This window comes from Neofelis nebulosa, chromosome 17, assembly GCF_028018385.1.
Source record: "Neofelis nebulosa isolate mNeoNeb1 chromosome 17, mNeoNeb1.pri, whole genome shotgun sequence".
In the NCBI taxonomy this organism is placed as follows: domain Eukaryota; kingdom Metazoa; phylum Chordata; class Mammalia; order Carnivora; family Felidae; genus Neofelis; species Neofelis nebulosa.
The window spans coordinates 15,009,646-15,021,218 of record NC_080798.1 but is presented as its reverse complement, the minus strand read 5'-3'; the positions used below and the strand labels follow the sequence as shown (position 1 = coordinate 15,021,218).

The following is an 11,573-nucleotide window of genomic DNA, read 5'->3' as shown; positions in this document are numbered from 1 at the left end:
CTCTATCGCCAGCCCATCCCTCCTTAGATCATACTGGGTCTTGGGACTACAGAATTTCAGAGACCAGTCCATGCGGACACCAGAATGAATGTGTTTGGGATTCTGGAAGTCTGTTCCACATCTGAGTTCTCTGGACAACCACTCCCCGACGTCATGAATGTTCCAATTCTTGTGCCCACCTACACACACTGGATCTCTTCACCCCCTCGCTCTAGTTTGGGGCCTCTAGAGTGCCCCGGCGTGCCCCCACACCCCCCAAAAAAGAAATTCAGGTCAGAGACAAAAGACTTTTATGTTAGAATCCTTCGGCCCCCTCCCAGCAATGGCATGCCCAGCGAGCTGCCTAAGTTAAGCAGTTTCTTTGGAATACTAGCTTTGTTCACTGAATGCTAAACCTCTTGTGCTTTTAGCACATTGTCTTATTTATTTTTTCCTGGAATTCCCTACGGCTTCAGTGTCCTAGCTGAGTTCCAAGTCCTGACTTTCCTAGTTGGTGTATAACCTCCCTTGGGAGTCTGGGTTTTCTCAATTGTACGAGGACAACAGTACCTGCCTTGTAAGATCATTGGAAAGATACAGTGAGCATATCCTCATTTCCCAAATGTATCTGAGCCTGACTCATCGGGGCATTGTTCAAATTAACAGATCCCCCAATAGTCCCAACCTATGGAATCAGAACCTCCAGGGCAGGAGCCTAGGAATCGGAAGTTTTAACAATCAGCTAACAAAAGAAGTGGAAACTTATGGAGTGCTAACTGCATAGCTCAGGCATTAGTCACTTTATGTGAACTCATTCACTCTGAATCCTCATCTCTAAAAGGCACATGAGGATGGTTTCTTGAAGTTTTTATATATATTTTTTTATTTTGAGAGAGAGCGGAGGAGCGTCAGAGAGTCCCAAGCCGGTTCCGCACTGTCAATGCAGACCCCGACGCGGGTCTCGAACCGACGAACCAGATCATGACCTGAGCTGAGATCGAGTCACATGCTTAACCAAGTGAGCTGCCCGTGTGCCACAAGGATGGTTTCTGATCCTCACTCATTGTGGAGATGAGGAAACAGAGGCATAGAGAGAATAAGGGATTTGCTCAGTCACATTGCTAAGGGACAGAGTTGGAACTCAAATCCACACCACGTAGCCCGAGTCCATGCTCTGAGCTGTTGAGTGTCTATCCTGTGCCAGGCCTGGTTCAAGAAAACCCTTCCCTACCAGAACAGGGCTTGCAGCCTAGTGCACCAGGGGCTCTAGGTGATTCTTGGCAGAGTAAAGTATCCCCAACAAAGCCTGGCTCAGTATTAGCTGCTGGCTTCTGGTATTTATTAGATGGTTACTGGGCCATACACTAGGGCCTGGGCTGAGTGGCCTGGGCCTACTGCACCGCAGCCTCGCCAGGGTCAGGACTGCGGCCCTCCCCTCCTCCACCCCCAGCTGCACATTCCCAGCTGAAGGAAAGTTCTCAGCCTGGCCTGGGCTCCCAGTGGCGCCGGAATTCCCGGTATTTGAGGAGGCGGCAGGGAGGGAGAAAGGGGCCGTCTCCTCCAAAGCCTGAAGAGGGGAAAGAGAGGCGAGCCCCCTTAGCATTTTCAGATGCAAGATGCATCCCAGCTGTGCCTCTGGCAGGGAGCCAGGAGTCTTGTAAGGGGGTCTCTGAACCCTGTAGGAAACCAGGGACACCAGGCTGGCTTAAGCCCCTCCTGACCCCTGATCCCTGACCCCCCCACTCCCCACTCCATTACTCCCACCTGCCCGACTCCTACCTGCTTCACAGCCCCAGCTCCGACACCTTCTCAGGAACACCTTCCTTGCTCGTCCACTGCAAGCCCAGCCGTCTTTAGAGCTACCGATCAGGCTCAAAGTGCAAGGGTAGTGGCCTCCTGCCCTCTCCGGGACATTTAGGTTAATGCCATCCAAACCCGTTAACTACAGCTGCAATTTAAACTTGAGCTGCAGTTACATGGCCACTAGGCTAATCTTCTTACCTAACATTTAGACACCAGCCTGTCAGCCACCTCACAAGGAACGTCAAGTATACCTAACAATGCTTAGCCTGGCGCTTGGTTGGTACCAATCAACCCCACCGTCCATCTGTAAGAGACGCTATTTGCATACGCTCCCCACACATCAGTGCCCTGTCCAGTCCAATTTTCCTCAACGACGGCAACGTTCTCTCATCTGCGCTGCCCAGTTTGCCAGCTGCACGTGACTACTAGATGGAGTGGGGCACATACCGAAAAGACAACCGGTCAATAAATTTCAAGTTCCTTCTTTCATGAAAAAATTCTGTTAAAAATTTCCCCTCTCCATCAATGTCCAGATGCCATACGCTGTTCTCGCCAGTACCCCCAGCAGGGGGAGCCTGTGGGACCCTGCCTGGGGACAGATGGCGGAGGTGTCCAGGCTGGCTCCAAGGGCTGATGGGGCAGAGATGCCCTTCCCACCCAATGAAGCTCATTAGCTTCACTGTAAAAATGGGGAGGGAAAACCAAAAGTAACTGAATCCACAAGCAACATTTTGCTTCCTTAAACATACACCAGTGCTGTCCACAGAACTTTTGACGACGGAAATACCGTGTAGCCCAGTGGTAGCAATGGAGAGCCTACAATATGTTGGCTCTTACTACGTGGCAGGCACAACAGACGAACAAGTCCTCAGACCCACATTCTGAGCCCAGTAAAGACAGTTGCTGCAATGAGTGTAATCGGGACCTGCTTTCAAGAGGCCACAGGGGGCCCTTCCCCGGGAGGTAGTACTGACATCCTGAAGGATGAAGCCAGTCAGAAGGATCCCACCCCACCCCTCCCACATCTCCAGTCTATCTACCTACAGACTGGCATTAGGAAAGATCCCTTCCCAATCCAATCACGGCCCTACTAGTTGACTTCAGGCTGCACCCAAGTTTCTATTAATGTTTACTGATCTTACACATTTCCCCCGCTATTCCCTGACACGCCATCACAGTAGCAGCAAAAGGACTAAAAAAAACAACTCATGAGGACACCCCACACAACCAATGGCCTAGAACCACCCCGCCTCCACGGTGCCCGCACGCTGGACTCTACTAGAAGCGCGGGAGACTGGGTCTCAAGCTTGCCCCCCTGCCTCCCCACCCACCCACACTAACCCAGGCGTGGTGTCTTCTGAAAACGCTGGAAAGCCTTACAATCCAGACCGGCAGTGAGCCGGGCTGTTTCTCGCATTTCTTTTAGTCAAAGACCCACCACAAAACGACCACAGCACAGTCCTTGAAACCTCAAGTCCCATGACAATTGTTTATTATAAAGGTGAACCCTAATCCTCACAATCGGCTTATCGGTAGGATTTCTGGTAACGAGCACGGGCACCAGGACCACCGAACTTTTTAGATTCGCAGCGCCGGGGATCAGCTACCAGCAGGGTCCGGTCGTACTGGATGAGGATGTCTTTGATCTCCTTCTTGGAAGCCTCATCCACATCTGGGGATGAGAGGAGAGTGAAGATTGAGACAACCCTGGAAGCACCCTCCTGGTCTCTGGGGCTAAATGCGGGGCTGGTCCTCCACTTGCCTGCCACCCACCCGATGGGAAGGAGCCATTCTTACTCACATTTCTGGTAATAGGCCACCAGGGCTTTGGAGATGGACTGGCGAATTGCTGTGAAGAAGACACACAAAAGGACGTATCAGCTTTGGGAAGCCCCGAGAGTAGGGCTTTGCTCTCAGAGCCACCTCCCACCGTATGCCCCGTTCCGGCGACTCACCATAAATCTGGGCTACGTGACCGCCACCCTTCACTCGGACTCGGATGTCCACCCCAGCAAACCGCTCCTTGCCCAGAAGCAGAACAGGTTCCAGTAGCTGGAGGAACAAGGGACGTGACAGGATTTTAGATCACAGGCTGGGCAGCTGAGCCACCGCACTGAGCACCCTACTTCTCTCCAAGTAGCTTCTGCCATCGCTGACCTCTCTGCACGGCTAGGAGAGCAGGGACGATTTGAAGACAGATGACAGGCTGCTGAAGGGAACCCGAGCTGGGCCCTCCCATCTGTGTCCCTCGGGGCCTCAGAGTCCCCACCTCCAGGACCAGTTCTGGCACTTTAGCTCAACACGGAAAACCCCTACAGCCACCATACCTGCCTGGAACAGTGAAAAACCACTCCTGGGCCATGTCAGGTGCTTTCTCTGGGTTTCCCTCCCTTGGGCTCTCCACCCAGCCCTTTGAGCTGCACGTTTCCAAATTACGACTACACTACGTGTGTGCTCTGCTCTCCCCTCGCCAGCTCCACACCTTTTGCACGTGCCCGGAAGCTTTTACTTTACCTATACTTTAGGTCTTAGCTCTCAGCTCTCAGCTTCCCATCCCCACCTCCCCCTGCCCGTCCCTCCGACCCCACCCCCCACCCCCCCACGAAGCCTGTACTTATCCTCCCACCCAGGTTCGAGCCAGATGCCTTCTCTGGGCTCCCCCATCCTAGCCCTGACTACCCCGGAGCAGGGTCTGATACAGGGACCAGTCTGCCTCCTCCACTAGACTCGGAGCTTTGTAAGGGCAGGGCCTGGGGTCACCTGGGTCACTGCTGGGTCCCCAACACCTAACACCGGTTGCACGACAAAACCTTCATAAAACTGACAATCGAGAAGAGTAAACCACAGCACTTGGTATCTGCTACACAGAAAGATCTCAGACAGTATATCATATGACATTCTAACTAAGCCTGGAGCACATATTATTCTTCACGTTTAAAAGTGACACTCTTATCACTACGTTGTACACCAGAAACATATCATTGCGTGTCAACTACACTAAAATTTAACAGATTAAATTAGAGGGTGCCCGAGTGGCTCAGTCGGTTGTGTCAGACTTTGGCTCGGGTCATGATCTCACAGTTGCTGAGTTTGAGTCCCACATCGTGCTCTCTCCTGTCAGGGCAGAGCCTGCTTCAGATCTTCTGTCTCCCTCTCTGCCCCTCCCCCTCCTGCACTCTCAAAAATAAATAAAACATCAAAAAAAATTAAAATAAAAATGAAATACAAAGCAACAAAATTTAAAGAAGAAACAAATGCATTCTCATACATGCCAAGAAGTTTACCCGGACAATCTAACTTACCCTCACAACAACCCTTCAAGGAAGAAATGATCCCCGTTTTATGGATGACCCAAGGGAAAAAAAAAAACAAAACGAGGTTACATGCCTCAAATTAACAACACAAGTAAGAGAGGCAAAAAACAGACTCCACTCGTTCCATTCTGGGCTGAAAAAACCGAGGCCAAAACAGAAACAAGCAGGCAAGGAACCCCTTTCACAGCAAAGCACAACAAACAAATTCTGGTCCTGTTCTCCCAATGCTTTTTAAGCACCTACAATGTCTAAACCCTACCTTTAGGCCGTATCTCTTAACAAACTAATTACTGTTCTCAAAAATGTATACACACTCTACCAGTTAAAACAAACGTTACACTGTATACAGGATACACGACCCCATCAACTTGCCACACAAACTCCTCTTGCCATTGGGTCCCCAAGTGTCACTGAGCTATATCCCACTTTTGAAACCATCCTCTTAATCTGCAACATCCACGTTTTCACTCTCAACTCAAGCTTTTAACACAATATCTGAAACCTCCGAAAACAGCTCCATCTCCAAATGCCCCATTTTCTCTGCCCCCAACTCTCCCTTCTATACAACCCGTTGTTGATACCAGATCCCTCAGCCTCCCAAGATCACTTCCAGGAATCCACTTAAATATCTCTCTCCAGAGCCCCCCTACTCAACCCAAACGCCCACCCTCAATCCCAGCACCTTGTATTGCAGCGTGCGCGGCTCGATCATCTCCAAGGGCCGTCCATTCACCTTGATGAGGCCGTTGCCCCGTTTGCAATGCGCCACGGCTGTAGCCGTCTTCTGTGGAAAGCGAGGGCGAAACGGCGGAACCACGTGAGCTTCGGCCCCCGGCTCCCATGTGGACCCCAGAACCCTGCCCACAGACCTCTGCAGACCCCGGCCTCCCTCCGCCCCTCCCATCGGGCGCCCGGCCCACCTTGCGGCCGAAGACCTGCACAGACTGCAAAGGACCCTTGGACGGCATGGCTGCAAACGTAGACAAGAGATCCTCACCGCGCGGCGCCGCAACCGGAAAAGGAAAGTGCGGGGCCACCCGGGCCGCTTTTCAGGGTCTGCGCAGGCGCTCTGGGTGCTGCGTCGCGACGGGAGAGAGCTTTACGGCTCCTATTGTAGCCAGGGGCGGGACTTCGGATTCGCGGCGGGAAGGTGGGCCTCCAAGCGGAGGAGGAGGGACCCGTGAGTGGAAGGGGCGGGGCCTGAAATGTGCCGCGTGCAGTCGCGGAAGTAGAGCGAGGAGAGGCTGTTCTTCCTATTCTCGGTCCTCATTGGTAGCGGCCGGTTCATTTGCGTTTCGGCTCTTTAATACTCTCCCTCCCCTTCCTCCACCCAAAATGTCGCTTTTCACCCTCTGGAAAGGGCCCTTCTTAGCCCCTCATCTCTAGCAATCATCCTCCCCTGTACACTCCATCCTGCCCTCTAGACACTCTTCTCCCCAAATCCTCCTCCATCGGAATCTCACCTACGGAACCCACAGCAGGAAATCAGCCAGGATTCCCAGATTCAGGATTCAGAACCCACCTCCTTCGAGAATTCTCTCCCAGAATGTTTTTAATCCTTTTAGAGCCCTTCCCCCAGAATCTACCTTTCACCAGAATTTCCTTCCGTTTTCAGTTTCCGCCCCCCAGAACTCTCCTCTTCAGAGCCCTCAACGAGACCCGCCCCTCTTTCTCTGAATCTTCCTTCACTCAAGGGCCCCAGAATCTCCCACTGCCCGCAGTCCACTTTTCCCAGAACGTCCCCGCCAGAATCTCCTTTCACAAGTTTTCTCTCCCTTTCAGAGCTCCCTCCTTCAGGATCTACCTTTCCTAAGAATTCCGTTTCCTTCAGAGCGTCCTCTAACCAGCAACTGCCTCCCCTGGAATTTCCCTCTCCCAGAATTCTCCACTTCTTAGAGACCCTCCCTCCAGATTCCCCCTCTTCAAGGTCTCTGCCCTAAAATCCCTCTTTCTCTGGGGTCCTTCAAATCATCTCTTCACTCCCCCAAATCACCCAACTCTCCAGGCTCCTTCCCCATAGTATTCTCCATCCCCAGTGCCCCCAATCCCATCTGAGGAATCTCAGGATTGGGTTCCCCTTGGCTCCCCCACACACAGGATACTCCTTTCCCAGTCAAATGGGTTCTTTATCAGGGCTGCAGAGAGCCCACAGTTTCTTCAGTGTCCCTGGCAGCAGAATCCGAGGTTCAAGGTTCAAAGGGGTGTGGTCGCTTACCTGGTGCCTGGAAAATGGAGACAGGGTGGAGATTGGTAGGTGGGTCTGTGGCAGGAGGGAGGATCCTCCAGCCCAGAGTCCAGCTCCAAAAGGGTGGGAGAGGGGAGAGGTGAAGGAAGGGAGCATCCAGAGGCTGACCTGGGAGGACACACACACAGATACACGGCACAAGAGAGAGACGGGCACACATGAAGGAGAAAGACAAAGAAGGGGCCGATGGAGAAGAGGAGAAAGAGGACAGACAGAAGATCAATTACAGATGGATCCAGAAAACACAAGTGACGGCGATTCGGAGGCAGAGAGACCAGTCCTCAGAGAAAGAAGACAGACAGGTACAGACAAGCATGGAGATTTCAAGATATTTGAAATACAGAAATACAGTACTTGATACAGAAATAGAAGTAGAGGGGCACTGGGTGGCTCAGTTGGTTGAGTGTCTGACTTCAGCTCAGGTCATGATCTCACGGTTCCTGCGTTTGAGTCCTCCATCAGGCTTGTGGCTGTCAGCACAGAACCCGCTTCAGATTCTCTGTCCCCCCCTCTTTCTCTCTGCCCCTCCCCCTCTCATTCTCTCCCCTCTCTCCCAAAAATGAATAAACATTTATTTAAAAAAGAAAAAAGAACTAGAAGTAGAAAAGAGAGCAAGGACCCCCCCCCCCCAATATACACCTGCAAATATGTCTAAAGCCTAGCATAGGTGTTTCCCACTGAGAAGACAGGCCACAGGATTCACATGCACTCACACGCCGTACTGCCTGATAGATCTCTTGGGGCGGTGGGGAGGGTGGGGACGGGACTTCCCAACCCTCCAATTTCTCTAGGCTGATCCTCACACCCTTACTCAGTCTTATATCTTCCTGTGGGGGGTGGGGGAGAGGTGTCAGGGAGGCCTGTGACCTGGGGCCTACTCTAGGGTCACCATCTTCCCTGGCCTCTTGAAGAACATTCCCTGAGTATCTGTGGGTTGAGTGGAGATGGACAGGAAGGGGACAGGACACTTTAGTCTTCTGGCTTGCTTTATCTCTCTGTACTTCTTTTTTTTTTTAAGTTTATTTATTTTGAGAGAGACTGCCTGTGCGCACGTGCGTGGTGGGGGAGGGGCAGAGGGAGAGGGAGAGGGAGAGAATCCCAAACAGGTTCCGAGCTTGTCAGCATACAACCCAACACTGGCTCTGTTCCGTGAACTGTGAGGTCATGACCTGAGCCAAAACCAAGAGGCAGACACTTAACCGACAGAGCCACTCAAGTGTTCCTGTACTTCTTGCTTCCAGGACCCTGGGCTGGGACCAGAAAAGGCCTGGGGGGTGGGCAGGGTGCCCATGTGGCCTCTCTGGACCATCCTTCTGCTGGTACGGCCCTTGGGAGGCCTAGGATCACCCCTCTGCCCTCGGGAGCCTTTCTACTTCCTTGTTGCCATCATGAAGATGCTGGTGAGGAAGACGGAGGGGAGAGCCAGCAGACAGGCAGGGAGGCGGTAGGGTGTGGGGCACGTTTGAGGAAAGGTCAGGCTCTCCCTTCCAAGATCTGATTCTGTTCCCTGCCCCCAATCGTAGGGAAACAAAAATGATGGCACTCTCTACACCCCTGATGATCTCTCGGTGAGTATTTCATTAGCTTTTTACTTGGAGTTGGAAATTTAGGGAAATTCCACTAGGCTGAGAACACTTGTAATGTTTGGGGCAGGAGGCAGCAGGCTGGTGTTCTGCCTGTCCGGCTGCTGACCCAGCTCCCGGCCATCACAAATACATTTTGTTCACTGCTGTCTCCCACCCCGAGAACAGCAGCTGGCACCTAACAACAGATACTGATGATGATAGCGACATTTTTAATAGTGCTCACTCTGCCAGGTACTGGTCTAAACGCTTTAACTATATGAGCTTACTTAGTCTTCACACTGACCTGACCCTATGAGGTAGATACGGCCACCATGTATGGATGTGAAGGATGTACGCTGCACAAGAATCCCACAACAAGGTCAGCATCCACATCCTGGATACTTTTGTCAATTTCTGGTAGATGGCAATGAAATATCTTATTCCGACAAAATCAGCACTTGGAAGTGTTTTAAGGAGTACTGTTTTATTTTTTTTTAATTTATTGTTTTTAATTTTTTTTAACGTTTATTCTTTCTTGAGAGACAGAGCACGAGTGGGGGAGGGGCAGAGAAAGAGACACAGAATCTGAAGCAGGCTCCAGGCTCTGAGCAGTCAGCATAGAGCCTAAGGCAGGGCTCGAACTCACGGACCACAAGGTCATGGACCTGAGCCGAAGTTGAATGCTTAACCGACTGAGCCACCCATGTGCCCCAAGAAGTGTCATTTTCTAACTTACACAGGCACAGACAGTATAGGCTAGCATCATCCCTGAAGATAGGGATTATTCAGAGTTCTGTTTTACAGATGAGGAAACTGAGGCCCAAAGAGGTGAAGGGGCTTATGCCAGGACGTAATTCAGAAACCCTGGGTTTGGGGATTTGGGATCAGACCCTTGCCCAGAGACACCAAGTCACTCTGTCCCCACAGGTTTGTCCTGCTGAGACTCTGGGATGCTTCCGGCTGGAGCTTTCTGTGATCCAGTTCGAAGAGGGCCGATCCATGGGGATTGCTGTGTTCCGGCTACAGCGTCTGCTGGATGCATTGGGGTCCCGGCTGTGGGTGACTGGCCAGGGTCCTTGTCCACCCTGTGAAGGACATCCCCAGAGACCCGTCCCCCTCTTTCTGGCCAAGCTCTTGGAGTTATTACAGGAGGCTTGTGCTAGGCACCTGCCCTCAGCATGAGCCTGGGAGGACACAGACGCCCTAGTACTGCTGGAGGGCCTGGGAGGTGTGAGACAGAGGGCACTTGGGTCTCCAGCCCCAGCTGCCAATCCAAAGCCTTCTCCTTCTGGGCCAGAGGCCCCCATCTGGAGCCCATGGAACCAAAGGGAAGAGAGAAGGAGGAAAATCTGAAGCCTGAAGTCTCTGACCTACAGGGGTAGGGGGTTAGGTAAATTGGCCCCCACCTGCCCCTCTTCTCCATCTGAGGTACTCCCTCCTCTCTCCTCTTCCAGGAAGGGACAAAGCATTGCACAGGTGTCTTCCAACCTCACCCCACCCCTACAGGACAGGGAGAGTCTTGTGCCTCATGTCCCTGGCTGCAAATAATTACCATCTGGAGAGCTTTCGGGTGACACTGATGGTTAGGCTAGATGTTGATAATTGGTCTCTGGTGCATCCTGAACAGCTATAGTTTGAAAATCAACTTTATTGAAAATACAACTTTATTGATGTGTATGTAATTTGTATACAGTAAAAAGCATACGTTTTAAACGTGCATTTCAATGAGTTCTGACAAATATATACACACAGCCACATTTCCATCACCCCAAAGCATCATCCCTTATGCGCCTTCCCAGTCTTCACGTCCAGTCGTAGACATCCATTAATCTGCTTCCCGTCCGTATAGAATTAGCTTTGCCGCCTCTAGAGATTCATATGAACGGAATCATACTATACATATTCTAGTGTCTGGCTTCTTTCACTCAGCATGATGTTTTTGAGATTCACTCACGTGCGTATCAGCAGTTTGTTACTATTCCATGGTATGAACGCACCCGAATTGGTTTATCCATTCTCCTCATGGTGGACATTGGGTTGTTTCCACTTTGGGGCTATTGCACATCTCTCTTCTATCTTCTTACATATTCTTACATAGTGGTAGGGTTGAGAACCCCTGAGACACCAAGGAAGAACCTTCTATGAGGAGAAAATTACTGCTCCCTCACTTTCCTGGAGTAAATAGCTTTCTGCAGCAGTGTCAATAGGCATTTTACATGTGGGATCCTATTTTAAAGAGCTGGTGTGTAAAAGAATCAAACTTGGGGGCACCTGGGTGGCTCAGTCAGTTGCATGTCCAACTGTTGATCTCAGGGTCACGAGTTCAAGCCCTGCATTGGGCTCCACTAGACGCATGAAGCCTAATTATTAAGTATGTATAAACATGTGGGGACCAAGCTCACAGAAGGGAAAACATTTTTATAGAATGACCAGCCCCTCCCGTCTGTCTTGGGTTCAGGCTGAGATTGTTGGATCAAGGAGTGTGTGCTCACACAGACACACCTGTGGTGTATTCGTTCCCTGATAGCGTCTTGTGAGCCCACTGTTGGCCTGACCACACCATCTTACTCTGTAACCAGGTGCATATTAAATTTCTGTAAACTGAATCCAGGTGTCTCAATGCTTATGCAAGAAATTTTAGCAATGTGTTTTAAAAGTTTCTGATTT

At 51.2% G+C, this 11,573-nt stretch overlaps 2 protein-coding genes across 3 annotated transcripts; one reads left to right on the top strand and one right to left on the bottom strand.

Moving 5' to 3' along the window:
- Positions 1–3,244: 3,244 nt before the first annotated feature.
- RPS16 (ribosomal protein S16) lies at positions 3,245–6,166 on the bottom strand. Its single transcript, XM_058707080.1, has 5 exons — positions 6,017–6,166; positions 5,779–5,880; positions 3,738–3,834; positions 3,584–3,631; positions 3,245–3,454 (listed from the first exon to the last, which is right to left on the bottom strand). The coding sequence occupies exons 1-5, from the start codon at positions 6,062–6,064 to the stop codon at positions 3,309–3,311; spliced, it is 441 nt and encodes a 146-aa protein (XP_058563063.1). The 5' UTR covers positions 6,065–6,166; the 3' UTR covers positions 3,245–3,308.
- A 129-nt stretch (positions 6,167–6,295) lies between these two features.
- LOC131499239 (uncharacterized) lies at positions 6,296–11,512 on the top strand. Of its 2 annotated transcripts, XM_058707079.1 has the most exons (5): positions 6,296–7,643; positions 8,583–8,741; positions 8,865–8,909; positions 9,834–9,965; positions 10,361–11,512. In XM_058707079.1, exons 1-5 carry the CDS (start codon positions 7,500–7,502, stop codon positions 10,478–10,480), a joined length of 600 nt encoding a protein of 199 aa, XP_058563062.1. In that variant the 5' UTR covers positions 6,296–7,499; the 3' UTR covers positions 10,481–11,512. The 2 variants fall into 2 exon arrangements, with proteins under 2 accessions (XP_058563062.1, XP_058563061.1); XM_058707078.1 differs by having other exon boundaries at positions 6,299–7,643; positions 9,834–11,512.
- The last annotated feature ends 61 nt before the right edge of the window (positions 11,513–11,573 follow it).